Source organism: Aristolochia californica, unplaced genomic scaffold, assembly GCF_029961685.1.
Source record: "Aristolochia californica isolate CCGP_79_NKW_82.1479 unplaced genomic scaffold, dmAriCali1.0.hap1 SCAF_1, whole genome shotgun sequence".
Classification (NCBI taxonomy): Eukaryota; Viridiplantae; Streptophyta; class Magnoliopsida; order Piperales; family Aristolochiaceae; genus Aristolochia; species Aristolochia californica.
This window is the reverse complement of record NW_027181770.1, coordinates 51653428-51677881: the sequence shown is the minus strand read 5'-3', so window position 1 is coordinate 51677881 and position 24454 is coordinate 51653428. Positions and strand designations below refer to the sequence as shown.

Genomic DNA, 24454 nt, shown 5'->3' with positions numbered 1-24454 from the left:
TTATTCATAATTTACCCACAAGAATTATGAATTCATGAATAATTTGATAGTTTTGTCATCAAGTTTACTCATAAAGAATATTGAATCTGCTTGAATTAAAAAATATTTAGCCCACAGGCAATGTTTTTTATGTCAATTGATTTGATTTTAAGCATGATTTACATTGGTAAAGCATGATATTTTATTCAGGCCTCATTTTTAACATTAGCATGTAATTTGTAATTTTATGCAGTTGTACAACCTACACATTTCTCTGATATTCGTTGTGATATCCCTGATCTTAAGGGAGATAACTATAAAGTCTGGAAAGAGATAATACTTCTTCATTTAGGGTGGATGGACACAGATTATGCTATTAGGAAAGACGAACCACTAGTAATTATTGATACTAGCATTGCAGCTGCAATTACACTTTATGAACGATGGGAGCGATCTAATCGCCTCAGTGTAATGTTCATTAAGACTAAAATTGCTGCTGGTATTCGTGGTTCTGTTGAGCAGTATTATAATGTCAAAGACTTGCTAAAAGCCATTGATGCTCAATTTGTCACTTCAGATAAGGTATTAGCAAGCACCCTAATCATGAAGTTCTCATCCCTAAATCACACCAGTATGAGAGGTGTGCGTGAACACATCATGCAAATGAGGGATACTGCGGCTCAATTAAAAAATCTTGAGGTTGATATGTCAAAATATTTCGTGGTGCATTACATCCTGAATTCCCTTCCGCACCAATATGGACCCTTCAAAATCTCGTACAACACAGATAAAGATAAATGGTCAATTAATGAACTTTTGACCATGTGTGTTCAAGAGGAAGGGAGACTGGTGATGGAACAAGGAGAAAGTTGTTACGGTCCTGGATCTGACAAAAGGATTCTTTGGGAGGATTTGGGATCTGCCATGGGTTATGGGTCTTCCAGGCATTACTGTAGGGGTAGTAGGAATACATGGGTTTTTGAGGAAAACCCTAACCTTGGATCTCACCTCTTTACACTAGATTTAACCTAATTCTTAATACTTCAATGTTTGTGTCTCTCATTACTCTTACCCCTTAAATAGGGTTCACCCGGTTAGGGTTTAAGATAAAATATTACAAAAATACCCCCATAAATAAAATATTCCAAAAATACCCTTATGGCCTAAAACTGAAATAAATAAAGTAAATTAAAGAAAACACTAAAATAATAATGTTATTGCGTGCATAACATTACACCCCCCCTTGGAAGACGAGCTTGTCCTCAAGATCGAAGTAGTGTCTGTATGCCGACGTCTCCATCAGTGCCGAAGTAGCATACGCGATAGCTATGACGCCCCTTCTGGATGCCAATTTTTTTTTTTTGGCCCGGTTCGAGTTAACTTGGGTTGACTCAGTTCAAGAACCTCGGTCCGGCACACGACTCAACTTTGTGCACTGATGAAATTTTCCTAACTTAGGAAAATTTGCATCGGACCCATCTTCTTCCTTCGACGGAAATTTCACCGATGATTCATCGAAAATCGGAATCCAACCTTATCCTCCTATCGATCCCGAGCATAGCGGTCGTCGGTAAGTGTGGAAACCTTTTCGACAGCTGCCCCTTCCCTCAGGGCACTGACGAAGGCGGGCGACTGTCGTTTTCCATCCACACGGCTCCGAATAGGGCGAAAAGTTCGTGGTCGAACGACATACAGGGGATCCAGAAAATTAAATCCCACAACTGCAATTCGAAGATCCACATCCACACAGGTATTGTGCTAGTCCACAGAAACACAAAGCCACTCAAATAATTTTTGATACACTTACCTCCCCCCACCCCCCCCCCCCCCCCCCCCCCCCCCCCCCCCCCTCCCAATTTGGAACAATGGTTTGCTCTGTTCTACATAGAGGTGGATTGAGTGTGGGAGGTGGTGGTCGGAAGTCGAATCCCATCGGAGTTGTGTCCGACGGCGCCAACGGAGCCTCCTCCGTGTTCGGTGGCAAAGGGCAGCCCTTTTGGGGCTTCGCCTCTTGGTTATTTTCCGCGATTGAGAGCTCTCGGAAACACCTCCTTGTCGGATGAATCGCTTATGTTGGCCGTGAGGAGGGGTTTGTTGAGGATGAACCCAAATCAACCCTTACCGATGGGTTTGTGGTCGCATACCCCTCCGATTTTTTATTTCCAGGGTCCTTCTTGGCGTCTGCCTCTTCTAGGACGTCGGTCGGTAAAGAAGATAAAATCTTCGAATTTTTTGGCCAGTGGCAATTCTGCCCGTCCGAGATAGTTTCTGCTACCTCTTGTGGCATATTTCATGGTCGGATATTTGAGGTCGTGTGACCTTTTTTGCTGCAGCAACGAGTTCTTCCCCTGCATAACTTTCAATGGAAGCATCTAATCGTGCTCGTATTTCTTCCAATTCCTTACCCATAGTCATCCATCTTTCTTGAGATATAGAATAACCCATTGTATTCCTGCTCTGATACTAGTTGTTACGGTCTCAGATCTAACACAAGGATTCTTTGGGAGGATCTGGGATCTGGCACGGGTTACGGGTCTTCCAGGCATTACCGTAGGGGTAGTAGGAAGACATGGGGAAGACGAAGATCAATGGAGGATGAAAGTATACGTGGGTTTTTGTGAAAAACCCTAACCTCGGATCTCACCTCTTTACACTAGATTTAACCTAATTCTTAAGACAACAATGTATATATTAAACCGAGTTCCAACCAAGGCTGTTCCAAAAATGCCATTTGAATTATGGAAAGGTTGGAAACCGAGTTTGCGACATATGCGCGTTTGGGGATGCCCGTATGAAGTGAGAATTTATAATCCACAAGAGAAGAAGTTGGACCCAAGGATCATTAGTGGTATTTCATTGGATATGCTGAAAGGTCTAAAGGTTACAGATTTTATTGTCCATCTCACACACTAGGATTGTGGAATCAAGAAATACAAAATTTCTTGAAAATGACTTGATCAGTGGGAGGAATCCAACTCGGAACATAGTTTTTGAGAAGGATCATTCAGAATCTCAACCTTCCACCTCAAGTGATAGATTGGTTATTGTTCATAGCACCCCTCAAGTACAAACTGGTGTTGAACAACCAATCATTGAAGTTCCACAAAATGCTAACAACATTCTGGTAGATCAGGTACTTCAAGAGTTGCCAGACACTTTTGAACAACTAGTTGAACCACATACTTATGAGGAAAATGATGGTTCTACATTAAGAAGATCTACTAGACTCAGGAGATCAGCAATTCCTGATGACTATATTGTGTATCTGCAAGAATCTGACATTGGAATCGCAAATGATCCCATGTATTTTTCAGAAGCCATGAGTTGCAAAGAATCAGAATTATGGTACAATGCCATGAAGGAAGAGATGAATTCTATGAAGAGTAAAAGAGTCTAGGATCTTGTTGAGTTGCCTAGTGGATTTAAAGCCATTGGATGTAAATGGGTCTTTAAAACAAAGAAAGACTCATTAGGCAACATTGAACGATACAAGGCAAGACTAGTTGCTAAGGGATTCACTCAAAAAGAAGGAATCGATTACAAGAAAACTTTTTCTCCTGTATCTAAGAAAGATTCCTTGCGCATAATTTTGGCATTAGTAGCCCATTTTGACTTAGAGTGGCAACAAATGGATGTGAAATCGGCATTTCTCAATGGAGATCTAGAGGAGGAGGTTTACATGAAACAACCTAAAGGATTCCCCTCTAGTGCTGGTGACCAATTGGTTTGCAAGTTAAAAAAGTCAATATATGGATTAAAACAAGCATCCCGCCAATGGTATTTAAAATTTAATAATGTAATTTCTTCATTTGGGTTTGTAGAAAATATCATGGATCCATTTATATACCAGAAGGTCAGTGGGAGTAAAATTTGTTTTCTTGTTTTATATGTGGATGACATTTTGCTAGCAATCAATGATAAAGGGTTTTCTACATGAGGTGAAACAATTTCTCTCTAACAATTTTGATATGAAGGATATGGGTGAGGCATCTTATGTCATTGGCATTAAGATTCATAGAGACAAATTTTGAGGTATCTTAGGTCTGTCACAGGAAACCTGTATTAATACAATGTTAGAGAGATTTCAGATGAAGAGTTGTTCACCAAGTGTAACTCTCATTGTGAAGGGTGATAGGTTTAATTTGAACCAATGCCCAAAGAACGACCTTGAAAGGGAAAAAATGAAGGACATTCCATATGCTTCTGCTGTCGGAAGCCTAATATATGCTCAAGTCTGCACAAGACCTGATATTGCATTTGCTATTGGAATGTTGGGGCGATATCAGAGTAATCCCGGGTTAGACTACTGGAGAGCTGCAAAGAAAGTAATGAGGTACCTTCAAGGAGCCAAAGACTACATGCTGATGTATAGATGGACGGACAATCTAGAAGTCATTGGTTACCCAGATTCTGACTTTGCTGGTTGTATTGATTCCCGCAAATTAACATCAGGATACATTTTCTTGATGGCCAGTGGAGCAATATCATGGAGGAGTGTCAAACGGACTTTGACCACCACGTCAACTATGGAAGCCGAGTTAGTTTCCTGTTTTTAGGCTACTTCACATGGTGTATGGCTTAAGAGTTTCATTTCTGGGCTTAGAATTATGGATTCTATCACTAGGCCATTAAGCATATATTGTGATAATTCAGTTGCTATTTTTATGGCCAAAAATAACAAAAGTGGAAGTCGAAGTAAACACATCGACATAAAGTATTTGGCCATAAGAGAACGTGTTAAAGAAAAGAAAGTGGTCATTGAGCACGTCAACACTGACTTAACGATCGCAGATCCTTTGACTAAGGGCATGCCACCGTTTAAATTCAAGGATCATGTTGTGAATAAGGGACTTGGTTCCATTATGTAAATTTTTCATTGTATGAACAATGTTATTTCAGTGAAATTCTTAATTAATGTGATGTTTTTCTTGTATTTATGTGCACTTTAATTTTGAGAAAATTCATCTGTGTTGGACCAAGAGTAAACATAGGGTTTATTCATAAAGTATAAGTAATACATACATAGTAATACATGGAAGATAATACTCGTTATTAGAGGACCTATCGTCATGATTCATGTATTTATTATTTAAATTCAGATTATCGATGGGTTTAAGATTATATTGGAAGTTTGGACCAAGTGGGAGAATGTTAGCCGTTTTTATGAGAAACGGTTTTCTCATTAACGTGGTCTCAAACTTCTGGCAGTTGCAACTCCCTCGGTAACACGAAGCCATGAATAACCTTGATAGGAGGTTGGCTTTAGTTAATGGTTTTTCGGTCCCCTGTCTCATCGCTCAAGCCCCTTCAGTTGAGCCATCACCGTGAGTGCTCAGAGATCGGAAGCGCCGAACAGAGAACGAAAAACCATTAACTAAAGCCAACCTCCCATCAAGGTTATTCATGGCTTCGTGTTACTGAGGGAGTTGCAACTGCCAGAAGTTTGAGACCACGTTAATGAGAAAATCGTTTCTCATAAAAATGGTTAACATTCTCCCACTTGGTCCAAACTTCTAATATAATCTTAAACCCATCGATAATCTAAATTCATGTTTAAGGCTTACATTGTCTTCCCCCGTTGCCGAACAGAGGACGATGCAAAACCTTCTCTTCAACCGAAGGACTTGGGAGAGCAAAGTCGTCCCGTAGCAACCAAGTTCCAGAAGCCACAAGAACGACCAACCGAACGGATATAGTCCGACCATCCTCCAGCAGCTTACCAACGAAGATGAGACGCTGCTGGTCCGAAGGAATTCCTTCCTTGTCCTGAATCTTGGCTTTCACAATATCGATCGTATCAGAGCTCTCCACCTCCAGGGTGATCGTCTTCCCAGTCAAGGTCTTCACAAATATCTGCATACCACAGCGGAGGCGCAGGACAAGGTGGAGAGTCGATTCCTTTTGGACGTTGTAATCCGCCAGAGTCCTCCCGTCTTCCAATTGCATCCCGGCAAAGATCAACCTCTGCTGGTCTGGAAGGATTCCCTCCTTTTCCTGAATTTTCGCCTTCACTTTGTCAATCGTATCGGAAATCTTCACCTCCAAAGTGATGGTCTTGCCTGTCTCGACAAAAAAACATCATCCTTCCCTCAACCGAAGTACGAGGTGGAGGGTGGACTCCTCCTGGATATTGTAGTCAAAAAGGGTTCGGCCGTCTTCCAGCTGCTTGCCGGCGAAGATCAATCGCTGCTGATCAAAAGGCAATAGTTATAAAATACCAGCAACATAGAACAAAATCTAAAACCTGAATTCTAGCATCTATAAAAAAAACATAATACGGGAAAATGAAAAAAAATGAGTTTCAACAATTCTAAAACTATACTACGAGTCCTAAAAATCAAAGCTCTGATGCCATGTTGATTTTTAAGACTACATGAATTTAGCTCATGGAGAAAAAGGGAAAGAAACTCATTGGTAGAAAACTAGGGGGAAAAGTGTTATGGAATTGATTATTCCTAACCCTCCCCCTGAAACTCTATTTATAGATTTATGAAACTACAATATGACAATAATACCTATGAACTTAGGGTTTAGGGTTTAGGGTTTTAATCCTATAACTTTAACATAATTACATCAATGCCATCTCTATGGGATGACCCTTTATTTACCATCCTGCCATCAATATATGTGGGCCTATGGGTCTTCTCCTTGATCTATTGGCCTTGAGCCCATCTTCTTTATCTCTTGGATCCATGGGTCTTCCTTAGTCTTATGGGCTTGGGTCCATCTTCTTATACACTTTGATATGTGAGCCTTCCTTGGTCGTGTGGGTTTGGGTCCTGTCTTCCAACATACTCTCTTCGTGAGTCTTTGCTATATGCTAGTTCCTATGTGGGCACCTGCCTTTGGCCATCTGTCAAATCTAATCTCCGTCCAAAATTTCCGTTATTCCTTTTATGTTATTTGGTTATTTCTAGAGTGACAACTCCGTTACTATTGTTGAAGAAGACTCTGGTTCTTTTTATCGTGCAAAGACGGAAAAATATTGCTGCCATCGGGAGTCTTATTGTGTCACCAAGTTTGTTTGGCCGAACGTTGTTGTTTTCAAAAAATCATAGCTTCGTTGCTATTTCTAGAGACGACACCTTCTCACTACGCCAACGTCGTTGCTATCGCTGCTATCCCACTCGATTTGGTGGTAGGGAAAATAACTTGCTGAAATTAAAAATTCGCCAAGTTAGGAAACTTAGTTTTAATCGAGGACCAGACCTTGCGGTGATTACATTGTTGGTTAACTGCTGATTTCTCATCTTCATTGTCATCTGGAGGACGAATATCCGGCTATCTCTGGTTCATCTTTGTTCTTTCGATGACTGGAGTTTATCATCGGTTGGAAAGTTTCTTGCATTGGTATTTGGTCTTTGCTGAAATTTTGGTTGTCTCTTTGCTAGAGTTTCCTTTCCCCGGCTATTGCTACAATCTCTTCGCCATCTTGTTGCCATTTCTGGATTGTTTTCACCAAGAGTCCTTCGGAACAGAGAGGAAGAAGAAGGCCACTGATTTATTAATTGTATCCTATGATAGGAAATTTTAATTGATCCGGCCCGCACTTGTTTTGCTGCAAGTCGGATCGGGCAAGTTAACCCAGCAGACTTGCAATCAAGCGTGACTTATGTTCCTTACAGTGTCAACCCAGGCCAACTCAGACCGAGTCAACATGATCCGGGTCAACTCAGTGAGTCAACTAAGATATGGCCCACTTATTTTCTACTTCGGTATATGTGCTCAAGTTTTATACATATTTCTGTAGCTACTCGGATATATTGGTCTATTATTTGACTCAGTGTGATTCGGTAAATTTTTCTCTGTTTGATTATTATTTTTGAAGAATTGACAGATTATTCCTTGATGAGCATATTAGTTTGTACATATATGTGCATTAGATTATTTCATGGGTCAATTTTACAAGGATTATTTTGGTTTGTGTTATATGGACCCAAACCCATTTCAGCTGCTACTATTGTGTACCTTTTCTCATACCATAATATATTCGACTATTAAAAATACCACGGTTAGGACACCATGAGTATTGGATACTTCAGATCAATGCCGATAGACACACTACCTACAGAAGACGGAGTGTGCCCTACATCCAGCATGAGTTAAAACTAGAGTATGGAGCAATATCTTAGCGGCTAGGAGTGATTTTACTCTCACTTATATTATGCCAGTTAGGCCTCATGAACGAGAGCAACAACGTGAGGGTGAGTGTTGGAAGATGGAGATATATTGGAAGATGTGTCATTTTATATAAAAAAATTATACACCACTTGTAGCAAGCTGGGAGTTCATGCTCTTCTCTCACCCCCAACTTGAGGGGGAGTGTTGAATGATAGGGCCCAAGCCCACACGACCAAGGAAGGCCCACGTATCCAAGTGTGTTGGAAGATGGGCCCAAGCCCATCAGACCAAGGAAGACCCATGCATCCAAGAGATATAGAAGATGAGATTAAGGCCCATAAGCCCATATACAATGATGGTAGGATGGTAAATAAAGGTCATCTCATAGAGATGACATTGATATAATTGGGTTAAAGTTCTAGGATTAGAGGCCTAAACCTTAAGTTCAGGGGTATTATTGTAATACAGTAGTTTCATTAATCTATAAATAGAGCTTCAGGGGAAGGGTTAGGATCCATAACCCTTCTTCCTCTAGTTTTCTCCCAATGGGTCTCTCTCCCTTTTTCTTCATGACCTAAATCCATGGAGTTCAGAAAATCAATATTTGTTGGAAGATAGGGCAGAAGCCCACACAACCAAGGAAGACTCAAGGCCCACAGATCAAGGAGAAGGCCCATAGGCCCACATACAATGATGGCAAGGTGGTAAATAATAAGTTCTCTCATAGAGATGGCATTGATGTAATTAAGTTAAAGTTCTAGGGTTAAAACCCTAAACCCTAAATCCTAAATCCTAAGTTTTGGGGTATTATTGTAATATAGTAGTTTCTTAAATCTATAAATAGCGCCTCAGGGGCAGGGTTAGGAGATCAAGTCCATAGCCTCTTCTTCCTCTAGTTTTCTCCCAATGGGTCTCTCTCCCTTTTTCTCCATGAGTTAAATTCATAGAGTCCTGAAAATCAACATGGTATCAGAGCTTTGATTTTCAGGACTCTTATTATGGTTTTTCAAGTTTATTCTTCGTCGTTTTTTTCTTAGGTTATATTAGTTTTTAATGTTTGAATTTTTCTACTGCTACTTTCTCAGTGAGACCTTGCTCAGTGCTAGTTCCTTCGTGGGCACCTACCTTTGGCCGTCTGTCGAATCTAATCTCTGTCCAAAATTTTCGTTATTCCTTTTCTGTTATCTGGTTATTTCCCTAGCAACAGCTCCATTGCTATTGTTGAAGACGACTCTGGTTCTATTTCTCGTGCAGAGACAGATGAATATTGTTGCCTTTGGGAGTCATATTGTGTTGTCGAGTTTGTTTGGCCGAAGGTGGCTGTTTTCTAAAAATCATATCTTCGTTGTTGTTTCTAGAGAGGACACCTTCTCACTGCACCAACGTCGTTACATTCGTGCTATCCTGCTCTGTTTGGAAGGAGAGAAGATAACTTGCTGAAATTAAAAATTTGCCAAGTTAGGAAACTTGGTTTTAATCGAGGACCAGACCTTGCGGTGATTAAGTTGCCAGTTAACTCTTGATTTCTCATCTTCATTGTTGTTGTTTGACCATTTCTGGAGGATGAATATCCGGTCTCTGTTTCATCTTTGTTCTTTTGATGATGTGAGTTTATCATCGGTCAGAAAATTTCCTGGACTGGTATTTGATCTCTGCTGAAATTTTGACTGTCTTTTCGCTGGAGTTTCCTTTGTCCGACTATTGCTACAATCTTTCCGCTATCTTGTTGTTGTTATTTGACTGTGTTTACGAGAGTCCTTTGGAGTCGAGAGGAAGAAGAAGGTTGTTGCCTTATTAATTGTTTGCTAAGTTTGGAAATTTCAATTGACCCAGCCAGTGCCTTTTTCCTATTTTGATATTTTTTTAGAGTCAAATAAATTATAGTATGGGAAAAGGTACTGAGGTGACCTCTTCTTTAATTATAATGTCTCATCTAAAGAGACACTATAGCAACAACTAACATGGGTTTGGGTCCATATAGCATGAACCAAAATAAACCTTGTAAAATTGATCCATGAAATAATCTAATGCAAATATTTGTGCCAAATAATATGCTGACCAAAGAATAATCTGTCAATTCTTCAAAATTATTAATTCAGCCAAAAACTAACCGAGTCGTGTCAAAATTTGTATAAAATTGGACACGTATACCGAGGTAGGAAAATAAATGGGTTGTGCCTGAGTGACTCACTAAGTTGACACGGACCGGGTTGAGTTGGTCCGAGTTAACTCAGAATACTGGTGCAGAAGCGCTTGGGTTGTTGGTTTGACTCGGGAACGTGGCCAGTCCGAGTTGGGCTGGAACAGGTGCGGGCTGCGATGAACCGATGCTGATTAACTGGTTTCCTAACTTAGGAAACATATAATTTTTCAACAGTGTCTTCTTCCCCATGCCAAAGAGATCGAAAAACCAGAGATGCAAATATGAATCATCGCGGCAATCAGAAAGTTTTCGGAAATAACCAGCGAATGATCAGCAAAGTCCGAAAAAGGAAGATAGGGCCCAAGCTCACACGACCAAAAAAGGCCCATATATCCAAGAGTGTTGGAAGATGGGCCCAAGACTATAAGACCAAGGAAGACCCACACAGCCAAGAGATGTAGAAGATGGGCTTAAGGCCCACAGATCAAGGAGAAGATGGGCCTTATCTTCCAACATGAGACGTGTATATTTTTATATGCACAGGCGTATCAATCGAATGTGTATACATGATATAAAAGTGTATTTGAGACAATTGTGTCAAGAAATCTTCACTGTAATAACTTTCTTGTTCAACTATACCAAGCCTTCTTAATGGGTTTTCAAGTTCCAGTCATTTTCCGAAACGATTTCTCTTTAGAATTTTAATTTGTGACAGTGCAGTCTTATCTATTGTAATTGCAACTCAATTTGTAGAATCTCAAGTTTATAATTTTATGATAGTTTACTTCAAAGAGGGATCGTCTACCACTTGCCGCCTACTGCCGTCTATAACTCCTACTTGAGGATCTTTATTAGGTTGGCATAGACCAAACCGACTCTTGCGAGCTTGAGTTTCAATGCTAAAAGCTCGGTAAGAAGAAACTCATTTTCCTTTTTTTTTTTAACATTTCTTAAAGGTATGAAGAATCAAGAGATTTTTTTTTTTTGCAAGTTCCCTACGATGAAACAAATGTTAAGAAAATTTACTCAATGAAAAAATTCAATGACATTTTTTCCTACCATTTAGACCAGATAAATCTATTATTAAGGGTGTGTTTGTGGCAACAACCCCCCCCCCCCCCCCCCCCCTCCCCCCAGTGTGCGAACTTGCACGTGCAGTTCAAACATGCAATCAGAACGATCTGATTGAGTACAAATGGATTAAACTAGCATTGCTTTTCAAAGGAATATTTTTGTGTTTGATTATTGAATAAAGTTTATGCGTAATTATGCAACTTTTATGAATAATTTTATTTAGAGTGTATAGATAATTTTATGCAGGTTTAATATACAGAGGTTATGCCCAATTTTATGTAGAGGTCATGTCCAATTTTATGTAAAAGTTTTAAATGTAGGTTGGAACTCGAACTCGGTTAAAAATATTGGGTTTGAGCTTGATTACAATTTTAGGCTTGAACTCGAGTTCAAAATATTTAAATCAAGTCCGACTCAAACATAGGCAGGTTTGAGCTCGGCTCGATTCGATGCCACCCCTACTAGCTACACACATGCACAAGCCATCGGCGTGCACTGGCCACACGTGTATGCAAGCACTTGTGCCTCATGCGTGAGAGCTGCCATTGGTGCCTTCTTCCTCATGCCTGTTGTAGGCCGAGCAACAAGCTGTCCTTCCACTGGCTACGGTGCCTCCGCAGTGGTCCAAAACAAAAGGATAACTAAAAGAAAGCAAAAACGGAGAAGAAAAGAAAAAAATCAAGAAGGAGAAAAAAAAGGAGAGTGCTGAATTTAGGATTCCTTTTCCAATATTCCGAGCAAGAGAAGAGAGAAAGAAGAAGAAGAAAAGGGGAAGAAAGCTCTCAGGTAGAGAGAAGAGAAGAAAAATATGCGCCAAGCAAAGAGAGAGAGATTTACTCAAGAAAGAATTATAGAACTTGATTAATTCCGAATTACAACACGTCTATTTATAGTAGAGGAAGTCATAGAGTCCTTATACAATTAACATTTAAGTCTCCTAATTATATTCCAAATCTCTCTCTTTAAGATAAGTCTATCATGAAAAGATAACACAATCTACTAGAGGTCTAAGATAACTTGAACTCTAACTCTTCTTCAATCACGTGAACATAAGAGAGGAGGCTAGCTCGGGGGTCTTATCTTTGTAGGTCCCACACGATTTTCTAGCTCATATTGATAAGATTACGAACTCGTGGTATCTTTGTGGATTCCACTTGATCTTCAAGTCTTTTAACTCATCCCAACTTGTGTCTCTTATCTCTTAACTCGTGCTAGCTTGGGTGAGGACTCTTCTTGGAATCCCACATCCTCATGGTGGGTCCCACCGGTTTGTGAACCATGGTGGGTCCCACATTGTAATAGAGAGAAAAAGTGAGGAGAGGAAGGAGAAGCCAAGAGAAAGAGAAAGGAGATAAAAAATGAAGGAAGAAGGAGAAGTCGAGGAGAAAAGAGGCAGACCATGAAGGAGAGAAGAAAAACATTGAGAAGAGAAGGAGAGAAACATAATGCAGGAAGAACAACCGAAGAGAAATAATCAAAAAAGGAAATAGATGAAAAAATTAAACGAGAAGAAAAGAGAAGAAAGGCAAAGGAAAAGAAACTATGGAGAAGAGAGGAAGGAAAGTCCAAGAACAGAGGAAAACATGAGAGAAATAAACAGAAGAAAAAGAAGGAAGAAGAAGGAGAAGTTGAGAGAAAAGAAAGTAGAGAAAAAATGAAGGAAGAAGGAAAAGATGGGGAGAAAAGAGTAGGACCAAGAATGAGAGAAGAGACAATAAAGAAATGGGAAGAGAAATAGAAGAGAAAAGCAAGATGAAGAAATAAGGAGAAGAAGACTTTGCATTGAGAGAAATCGCTTAACCTCATGAAGTAATCTTAAATCACTTAAAGCAGGTAGAAATCATGTACATATTGATAGAGATATGGATAAAGATCAAAATACAAGTACCAAATAGACTCAAATTCAATCTCTGAAGAGTTGTAATCATCTAAAATATCTATTGTAATTCTATAAATAGTGTACACCTGATGAATGATAATCACGATAAATATTATTCTATGTTCTTAAATTCAATATGGTATCAGAGCTTTGATTGATTAATCAAAACCAGTTTGTCATCACTTGAAATTGCCATCTATTGTCGTCATTGTCACCGCTCACTGTCGCCGGCGAAGACCTTGCGCACCTTTTGTCCCTATCTCTCCCCGTTGTTTCTCCCCGACGCTGAAAATCTCTAAAGCTGAACCCTAGGCCAAACCTCCACAACAACTCTCCCCAAAACCCTTTGCCGTTTCGTTTCATCAGCACGTCGAAGCCAACCCAAAAAACTTCTTCTTCCTTCATTGGTCGTATCGCCATCACCACTGAGCCATTCCCGTCGCCCGATGCCACACACCTGTGCCATGCCAAGACATCGCCACCCGCCTTTCATCTCACCAACGCCAACCTAGAAAACTTCTCCCTCCTCTATTTCGACTTCCCCCGAGCCATCACCCCCGACAGCCAGAACCTCCACCCATTGCTCTTCTCCCTTCGCTGATTTCCTATAGAAATCCCTCCACCTCCCACCACCAGTTGTCACCATCACCGTTGACTCTCACAACCTTTCCCTCACCTCATAGTACCCTAACTAGACCTAATGATCTGAACCCTCTCTCGTTGCCACACTTCTACCTGCCACCAATTGCTCTACTGACAACCACCCTCGCCAATGCCGCACAGAACCCCCCCCCCCCCCCCCCCCCCCCCCCCCAGCGCAATTGGCTCTTCAGTCGTCGCCGATTTCTAGTCAAAATCGATCCACCCCATTACTGCTTGTTGTCGTCAAATCTGCCGACAACCGTCCTCACTGCACCGTACAGAACCCCCCCCCCCCCCCCCCAGCGCAATTGGCTCTTCAGTCGTCGCCGATTTCTAGTCAAAATCGATCCACCCCATTACTGCTTGTTGTCGTCAAATATGCCGACAACCGTCCTCACTGCACCGTACAGAACCATCCCCACCCCCCCCCCCCCCCCCCCCCCCCCCCCCTCAACGCCCTGTCCTGCATGCACACTCACATATGCGAAAAATATTAAAAAAAAAACTCACTGCAAAACCTCTTCTTCCGGATGATGTGATTCCATCCACTCCAACCACTACCAGTGCCGTTGTTCTTCCTCATTTCTTCACTGGATGATGAAATTCCATTTCCCCAACTGCTACCAATGTTGTTGCTCTTCCCTGGACGATGTGATTTCGTCCGCCCCAGACGCTACTCTTCCTTAGACAATGCAATTCCATCCACCCTAGTAGCTACATGTGTCGTTGTTCTTCCACCGAATGATGCAATTCCGTCTGCCCCAGCCGCTACTAGTGCCTCTAATCTTCCACCTCTCTTCACCGGACAATGCGATTCCTTCCACCCCAACTACTAGCAGTGTCGTTGCTCTTCCACCTCTCTTCACCGAACAATGCAGTTCCGTTTGACCCAGCCGCTACCAGTGTCGCTGATGTTCCACTGAACGATGTGATTTGTCTGCCCCAACCGCTGTTGTCACCAAACCACTTCAAAGAATACACTTCCTCTTTTTGATCATCAAGATTGGATTCTCCTCTCGGAGCTCCATCTTGTAGGGGCATGATAGAGATAATGATACAATCAAAATAAAAGTACCAAATAGACTCAAACTCAAACTTTGAAGAGTTGTAATCATCGACAATCTCTGTTGTAATTTTTTAAATGGTGTAACCTGATCAATGATAATCATGACGAATATTAATCTACATTTTTAAATTTAATACATATAATTCTAAGAAAATTATTTTGCTCTCACTGACCTTATGGTATATACATTGATCCATGGTATTTTTCGTAAAACCAACTTAAAAAATAACATCATGGAATATTAAATACTACTGACTAGAGGATTATTTCAATCCATATATAGATTTCTTAAACCTACAAAACACGTGATCATTCCCCTTTGAAATGAAACCTTTAGGTCTCCCTTGAGGAAAGTCATTTTGACATCCATTTTATGTAACTCCATATCAAAATGAGCTACTAATGTCATGATTATCCAAAATGAATCATTCTTTGAAATAGGAGAGAAGGTATCGTGATAATCAATTCCTTTTTGTTGAGTAAATCATTTGGGTACAAGTCTTGCCTTTAGGCAATTGAACAAGATCTCAGCCTTGGTTTTTAGCCATTGAATCCAACTCTTCCTTCATGGCATCATTCCATAATATGGATTTATTTGTACTTACAGCCTGTGAAAATGTAAGAGGATCATCTTTAGTACCGATGTCTATGTCAAATTCTTGAAGGTACACTTCATACTCTGAAGAAATTGCAAGTTTCCTAACTCTTGAAGATCTTCATAATGGTACTTCAACATTTTTAAGTTGAGAATGTTGAGTAACTGGATCTATACAAATATCCTCATTATGATATGGTTCTTCAACTATTGGTTGTTCTTGAGGAATCAAATCTTACTGATTATCTTGAAACACAACCAATCTATGTGAAGGTATAGGAGCACTTTGAGAACTTTTGTGCTCCTTACAAACAAAAGTTTCGAGGTTGGCTACTCCCACTAATCTCATCATTCTCAAGGAACCTGGCATTCTTAGATTCTACAATTCTTGTCACAGGAGATGGATAATAAAATTAATATCCTTTAGACGTTTTTGCATAGCAAATGAAATTTCCATTGACTATTTTAGAGTCTAACTTTGTCTCAAATAGATTATAGATTCTAACTACAGCTAAGGAGATCGGTGTTACTAATCATACTCTTCACCATGTCCATTAATGTTCGGTTTCATCTTTCAGCCACACCATTTTGTGATAGTGGGTCTGTCATTGTGTATTGTGCCACATTACCTTGTTCCTCAAGCAACCTTACAAATGGACTTGGCAATTGTCTTTTTTTTCATGTACCTACCATAATATTCACCACCTCTATCTGACTTCATGATATTAATATATTTTCCTAATTGTTTCTCTACTTCTGCTTTATGGACTTTAAAAACATCTAGTGCTTCAGTTTTATCATAAAGCAAATAGAGATACATTAAATCATGCATCGTAAGGACTTGAAATATCAGTGTGTATAATTTGTAAAACATCAGACGTCCTCCTAGCATATTTCTTGCACTTGTGAGTTTATTTTCCCTTAATGCAATCCACACAGTACTAAAATTAGTAAAGACAAGAGCCTTAAGAACTCCATCATTTACTAATATTTTAATTCTATCTATGGAGATATGACCTAATCTCAAGTGCCACAACATGAAGAATTTATCATTTATAACACCATGCTTAATCCCAATATTTGAACCATGCATAGTTTGTAAGACAATAATCATTCATCATCCAAAATGCCATTTCCAACAAGAATATTATCTTTATACAAATGAAGGGAATTACCAAGGAAATTAAAATTGAAACCAAAATGTGAAAGTCTGGAAACTGAGATAAGGTTTCTAGAAAATGATGGAACATAAAAGATCCTTTCAAGGTCTAAAACAAAACTAGTATTGACGACAAGTTTTTAAGTTCCAACCACTTCCACATGTGAACCCTTTTTGTTTTTTGAATGGAGGGAAGATTCATTTTTCGTCGATTTTTGTTGGTTTAAGAATCCCTACATGGTGTTGGCAACAAGGGTTGCAATACTAGAATCAATCCACCAAGTGTTATGAGGAACATTAACCATATTATATTCAAAGTACACTAAAGAGATGAGATTACCTTTCTTTCTAAGCATTGCTTGAATTTGGGAGAGATCTTTTTTCTTGCAAAAGAATCATTTGACATCGCCCTTATTAACTTGATTAAGAAATATTTTTGTCTTCCCTTTCTTAAGTGGTTTCTTATCGCGAGTCGTCAAATATGCACTTTCAATCCTCTCTTGATTCAACCTCCCTTCCTCTTGGTCAGAAGTTCATTAATCGACCATTTTTCCTTATGTGTGTTATAAAAGATCTTGAAGGGTATGTATTCAGATGAAAGCGAGTTAAGGATGAAGTGAGCCAAAAATAACTCAAACATCTGAATCTATTTCTATTCGTGTCTTGTTGCTATATCCTGCATCAACATGATGTGCTCACACACACCCTTGGTGCTAGTAAATTTCTTGGAACTCTTCATAGTCATCAAGGTGCTCACTAATGCCATGTTGAAAGTCTTAAAGGAATCCTTAATATCTTGAAGATATTCTTTTGCTTTGGCGCAATCCGGAATGGATCTACGGACACTCTTCCCAATATGAGACTTAATAAACATCAAACTTAAGCGAATAAATCACTCCCAAAGATCAAATGAAGTTTTCTTAATTTGGGTACCGAATTTTGCAGGCATTGGAGGTTCATCCCCTCGAAGAGCCAAGTCAAGGTCCATGTACCCCAATAATAGGAGAATTTTCTCCTTCCACTCAATATAGTTTGAATGACTACAAACTAAACAACAAGCTTACTAAAACATGCAATGGAGCCAAATATTGAATATTTACCAATGAATATAAATTAAAACAAATAAATCAATGTGTCATTATAATCTTTCCTTTGGGCATAGATTATAACACATAAGCGATTTATGTCACTTTATGATGTGATAAAAAAATTGTCTGTAAAGGAATATTCTAGGCCTATGAGCAATTAGATTTTTTTTTTTAATACTTCTTTCCCATCCTTATTAATCACTTGAATATATCATTAACCCTGTCGGGTTAAATTATTTTATCTCCATGATTAATTACATTTTTATGCTATTAACTTTATGTGATGAAGCTTAATGTCATTGGATATTTTCATAATTAAGAATGTTGAGGCAATTATTCAATTATTCAAATGTAAACAAAATTATGACATCAAAATAATTAAGTAAATTTGATGCCAACTATTAATTCCTTATATTTAGGTCAACCAAAAATACATAGAAATTAAATATGCATAAAACCTAAACAATTTTTTTCATAAGAGAAAAATTATCATAGATATTCAATTATACATTCATATATGCATGAAGATAATTTAATTCATTTGAATTAAATGAGAAATGACATGAAAACAAATATATTGATTTTTCCAGTGATTTAAATATCTATCAAATGTATCCAATAATAACACATAAAAGTGAGATGGCTAAATGGACATTTCGCTAAACTTTAAGTTGCGCGGGTTGGAACATAAAAGTGAGATGGCTTAATGGACATTTTGCTAAACTTTAAGTTGTGCGGGTTGGAACGGTTGAGTCACTGCCAACTCAACTCGTCTGAACCAACTTGGGTTTTTTGTTTCTGCGTGTTGGAGGTTGTCTTCAAACTCCAGCCACACAGAAAAGGGAGTGCCCTGTGTCGACCTCTATCACAACCTCGATGCTAGCCATCTTCGTAATTGTTGCCAACGCACCTAGCATAGGTAGCGCTCCGCCAAAAGCACACTAAATGATGGCGCACATAACGTCAGTGCTAGCATGTTGAGAAGGCAACTTCGATCTCAATGATAGTGCACCCAACACCGGCCTTGGCTGTGTTTCGACTCATACCACTATAGTGATGGAGGTCAGTGCACCCAGCGCTGGCTAGAGCCGGCTCGATTAGCAACAGAGCCAAGAATGAGACGGATGAAGGGAGTTACCTGTCGCAGGCTCATCGTCGGTGCACTGAGCGTCGGTCTCAACAACTCCATCAATGCGCCTGGTAGGCAACAAATGGTGGCATAGACAGCGACAATATCTGTTGTGTTCCTACTTAGCCACCTCTCGGCTGCAAACAATATCTCAACCTTTGAGGGCTTGAAACACCCCATGTCCCACCGTCTCCCTCCTTCTTAGGTGCCTCTGCTACCGATGTGCTTCCAATGAATGCACAACTCTACTACAAGCATCGCCAATAGTACGAACCCAACTAACACCCGTTGGGCCCATAAAGTCGATGCACGTTCAGTGCGCAACTTGTGTTGGCGCACTCAACGCCTCCTTTGGATGTCACTGCAGAGGGCACACCAACCTCACATAGCGCCCAAGCATGATCATGGGATGTAGCAGGTTTTTTTATACGAGCTTGAGCCTAGCATAGAGCGCTCGCTCAACTTCTCCTCTAATAGAATTGAAGGTAGGTTAGAGGTATCGCTCTGATACCAAATGTAAGTATAAATGAATTTCTACATACATTATGAAATTCATAAATAGAATTTAAATGCAAGCGTGAACAGTTACTTCTCCAACCATGGCGATCAAATTCTAGAAGTTGAAGATTGTCTCGTCGATTCAAAAGCTCCCCGATGGAAAAGTCATAGGCTACTTCTGTTATACTAGATTCAACGTTCATTAAATCTTTATTTTCCCATAAAAAGAGGAGGGAGTGGTTACAACTGCCCACTATCCTTACATCTAAGTGAATAATGGGACAAACCTAAAAATAAGGAAATTGCTATCAAACTTACTTGGCTAGGAGCCTCCTATATGGAATGGTTCAACAACAACATCCATAGTACCGCAAGAAGATTGTAAAAGTTTGCGAGACTATTGAATTTGAAACAGTACATGAGTGAAATTGAAAGAATCATATTGAAGGTATAAATTCTCTTTGCAAAAATGTCTTATGTAGCACGACACCTTAAATGCTATCTTTTTGAATTTAAATTCATACTGGTTGTAATCTAATTAGTTGAAGTTCAATTAAATTCAAATTGTTGGTAATTTAAAGTAAAATTAGGTTCCATCATGCCGACACATTTGGTCTCCATGCAGATAATTGATCAAAAGCTTGTCCCTACCAAGACAATGAAGTATATGCAAGTTGGGTCCACTTCACACAAAAAATAAGAAAAGACTTGTCCATCTACATGAAGAATAAAGTCTCAAACATCGATAGACATGAAATTTGATTCCCAATTTTTTTTTACTTCATGGACGATTGGGAATATAGATCTCAATTGTCAATCTAGATTGATCATTAATTGGGAATATAGATCTCAATTGTCAATCTAGATTGATCATTAATTATCAATATCAGAATTTCAATCAAAATCTTATCAATTATCAAAATCAAAACATAATCAACGATCAAAATGAAGCCAATTGTATGGACCAACATAAAAATCCAGGTACAAGAAGGTGCAACTTAGGCACCACTCAAACAAGGGAATGAGACATGAGTGACATGTAGCACCAACACGAGCTCCACGAGGCATAACATGGTCTATATCATCTCACAAAGTCCAGTCCACATGATAAACGAGCATTTTGAAACCCAGATCAACTCAACACAGCAACTGACATGTGTGACTGAAAAATCAGCTTTTATTCAACCAAATCTCCACGCGGATGCATCTAATTTGGGGCCACTCATGGACTAATAACCTCAATGTCTCTCGCAGCAGATTACGTCGGGGGAAATGATGTTCTTTCAATCATTTTCCCCTCTCTATTCTATTAGCGCGTTGTTGGTTCCATTTTGTCAAGAACGCGCTTCTATATTGCTTGCTGCTACTTAAACCTCGTCTACGTGGAAGATATCATTAATGACTTGGAAGATAACATCTCTAGCAAACTACCTGTCCCTTTTACTAATCTTCTTAACTCGCTGACGTGGCGCATCTCCTTTAAGTAATCGACTTTACCATCTTAACGGTGATATTTCATCTAATTAATAATATGGGGATCGGAGCTACACGTCACAAATTAATAATCACTTCATGAGAACCCGCCAGTTACCTGACGCTGATGGATTCGTCGCCGTCGTCCTCAGTACCGCTGGGCCCGCCGCGACGAAACCCTCACGCCCCCCTATGGTTCTGGGCACCCCTCCATGCGGCCCGGCTAGGTTGTGTTACCTGTCAAAATCCTGATCTGACGGTTTCGTGTCCGGCATAATCTGACCAACATCACATCCACATTCCACAGCGACCTGCGCGACGATATCCGCCATACACGTGTGCCTGCGTCAAATCACCTTTTGCAGATTTATGAGTCTGATAAAATAATGTATCGGTTCCGAGAAGGGGTTGTAACAGTCGAAGCGGGGGAACTGGGAAGAGGTGTGGGCGATGCCATCCCCCTATTCGTTCGTTACTCAGCGATAAAATAAAAAAACGAATAAAGAAAGGTGGACCCGCGGACTTTTGAAAAAAGGGACACAGAATGGGGCCCGAAAGGAATGGTCAACTACCCCAATCGCCTTCCCTTTTTATCGAATCTGACAGTCCTAAATCTCCCTCTTCTGTGGCCCGGTTGATCGTCTGCGAAGCTCTTTAATGGCTTTCTCTCTCTCTCTCTCTCTCTCTCTCTCTATTTACTGCTTTTTTATTTCCGTTTGTCGAGGGGAAAAATGGAAGCGGGATTGTTAACACCACTGAACCTGGTAGGAAACAGGGGGAAGAAAAGCATGAGAAGTCTTCTTTTTGTAACTGATACGCATAATTGGGATTTCTTTAGCGATTGAATTAAACCAGAACTGGTTTGTGATCAAGAGGGAGAAATTGGCAATCTGTATCTACCTCCTACGACTATTAGGTCTTTCACGGAAGTTGTTATATAGGACCTAAAGGTGGAAATTTAGGATCGACTCAGATGAGTATATCATTGAATCAAAAGATTTTGCAATTTTCGTTCTTCGTCACTTGAATCTCTAGTTCCACGTTGGCTGCAGATAATACGATCGGTACAAGATGCCCCTCCTGATTATCTGGTTCAGAAATCATTAATATCGATCGTTTCTTATCATGTTTACAGCGATTTGTGAGAGATAATATGTGCAGGTAGAGAAGAAGATCAGGGAAAAAAGAAGAAGGTAAAAATGCTAATATTTATGATAATCCAAAGACATTGATCATTTAAGTTAGAATTACAACCGCGAATCATCTCTCCTCTGAATCGGCCCGAGGAAACAGAAGACGATCATTCTCAGAAACGGATAGAAAAACAGGGAATCTATATTCTGATAACCCACAAAAAAAAAAAGGAAAATTGTAGAGCAGTCAAAATGAAATTAAAAAAAAATTTCCCCCCTCTTAACAAACTATTCCTCTGTTAATCCTCAAAACCGGTTTTCTCCCAAATCGCATTCCTCACGCGTCTCAAATCCCTGCCTTTCAATGTCCTCCCGACCCCTTCGTGAACAGAAAAAGAGGCGATTTGCGTCCTGGCGAATTGCTTCGCCAGAAACTCGTGAGGGGGTAGACGTCCATCGTCTCCATCTCTCTCATCGTCATCATCCACTTCGTCCAAATCTCTCCTCCTGGAATCTCTATAATCCTCACGAAGAATCTTCGACCAGTCAGGAATATTTACCGGTAATGACGACGCCGCGGTGCGATCGCCGTTCTCCATCCTCTTCGCTGATTTCTTCGAAATTCGGGAACTGGGTATCCACTTTTTGAACTCGGTGCGAGTGTCGCCGGAGTTCCAAAGGTCGGCTTCGTCGAATTCGAAGTGGGTGGCATCGGAGACCATTGAATTTCGCGCGTCGTCGGTGAAGAAACGAAAAGCTGGATTGGAATGGTAGTTTTTCCCAGCCATTGCAATTTGCAGGAGAAATCGATTCCAGATGCTCCTGCTTTGTATGAATGTGGCGAACTACTTCTCATGCTTTTATAAAGAGGGAAATGGATAAGGTTGTCACGGTGTTTTTTCTCTCTCCTCCTCTGGACGCTCGTCGCTGTCACAAAGTTACAGAATTGCCCTTCGCGGCAGACCCAATGATGCCGTGCATAATTGGAGTTGAGTGTAACTTTGTTTTACTTGATCCACAACATCAACTTTGCTCCCGTCAGTTTGAAACTTCAAACCTAAACGACGAAATGGCGAGGGCAATTAAGTCATTTAAAGCGACGTTTATCGCTAAGACAAGGTTTTTCGACATGGATTGCTCTCGCCTTGACCTGGTTCTTTAATGGAGGTGGTCCATTTGAAGCCACCTTTACAGAGACACGTGTACCCCAGAAAGAGCTTTCGCCACGTGGCGGTTTAGTCATTCACGTCTTCGAGACCCGCAAGAGACCACGTGAAGAGTGAGGGGAGGGGGGGGGGGGGGGGGGGGGGGGTGTGCCCTTGGATCTCGAGCTCCTTCCCGCCCCGCCCGCCAGCTGCTCCTGTCCTGTTCTGTTCTTCCAAGACAGCTTACATCTTTTCTACCCTCTAATACGACATCTTCCCGCGCCTCTACTTGTCTCCTTTTCACCGCGATCCTCCCTCCCTTAATTTTATAATCTCACGAACCATCTCCTACCCTCCAGCCTCGTCTGCCATGAGAAGCCATCGTCTTACTAAGAGTCTCGCCGAGCTAAGGTGAGAAAGACGAGGTTAATTACTGTGTTTAGATTCCAAACCCGACCCTCCCTTTAAACTAATAATATTCTTCAATAATGCGTACGTTTTAACTATCATTTTTTCAGTTTATGCTTTTAATGTACCCATCAAGCCCTTATCTTTGCCAGCTTTTTAAACCAAACAAATAATTTGTTAACGAATGATTAAGGACTTTTTTAGGGAGAAAGTAAAAGTAAACCGCACTCAAATTTTGATTAAAAAAGTCGTGGGCAGAGCGAAAACTCTGGTAAATCATCTGGATATATCGTGTATAAACTGATTTCGAAGAGCAGCAGGAGTTTTGAGGGCTTCTCCCTGCTTGCGACTGGTGGTTATCTCACTGCTGGTCATCCATCAAGCATATAATAAAGAAAAAACAAAAAAAAAAAAAGATTACAGACACACCTACTGGAGAAGAAAACAAAGCGTCTGAGTCAGTTTGCTGTTGGCAAGATGAAGCTGAGTTGAAATGGAAGAGGATTAAAAGTTTTGGGTTTGTCCAATTGAAGGTCACCTAACGACACTCGTTTCACTAGTGCGTCAGTACAAGTAAGCTGAGTAGTAAAAACTGCACAAAGTCTGAAATGGAAGCTTTAAAAGAAGGGGAAAACACTGTGCTGAATAAGCGAGGCCATGAAGCTTATCCACTGCTAAGAGCTGGCATTGCACTTGACTGCATTCTTATTTAATGTGTTTTGAGTTTGGTTTCTTCAAAGCTGTGGTGATTCCCAAATAGAGGCGCTTGAATCACTACAATAGCAGCAGGTGCGAACACAAAAAAAAGCGAGAGTCTGGATTAGGTTAGCAACTTGGTTTAATTGTTTTTGAAGAAAGAATAGTTTGGGAACTCTAACCTCATGGGATTAGGTTTTGGCTGTTAAAGTTTTTGGATCTCCCC

At 40.2% G+C, this 24454-nt stretch overlaps 2 protein-coding genes and 1 pseudogene across 2 annotated transcripts; 1 reads left to right on the top strand and 2 right to left on the bottom strand.

Moving 5' to 3' along the window:
• Positions 1–4160: 4160 nt before the first annotated feature.
• On the top strand, positions 4161–4535 carry LOC137948548 (secreted RxLR effector protein 161-like). The gene has a single exon (XM_068794636.1). The coding sequence runs from the start codon at positions 4161–4163 to the stop codon at positions 4533–4535; it is 375 nt and encodes a 124-aa protein (XP_068650737.1).
• Positions 4536–5532: 997 nt separating this feature from the next.
• On the bottom strand, positions 5533–21178 carry LOC137948539 (polyubiquitin 11-like; annotated as a pseudogene).
• An 898-nt stretch (positions 21179–22076) lies between these two features.
• On the bottom strand, positions 22077–22789 carry LOC137959860 (protein S40-4-like). The gene has a single exon (XM_068807263.1). The coding sequence runs from the start codon at positions 22765–22767 to the stop codon at positions 22279–22281; it is 489 nt and encodes a 162-aa protein (XP_068663364.1). The 5' UTR covers positions 22768–22789; the 3' UTR covers positions 22077–22278.
• Positions 22790–24454: the final 1665 nt, after the last annotated feature.

Coding starts and splice junctions, on each gene's coding strand:
- LOC137948548 (XM_068794636.1), top strand. CDS start 4,161: ATGAAGGACATTCCATATGCTTCTGCTGTCGGAAGCCTAATATATGCT.
- LOC137959860 (XM_068807263.1), bottom strand. CDS start 22,767: ATGGCTGGGAAAAACTACCATTCCAATCCAGCTTTTCGTTTCTTCACC.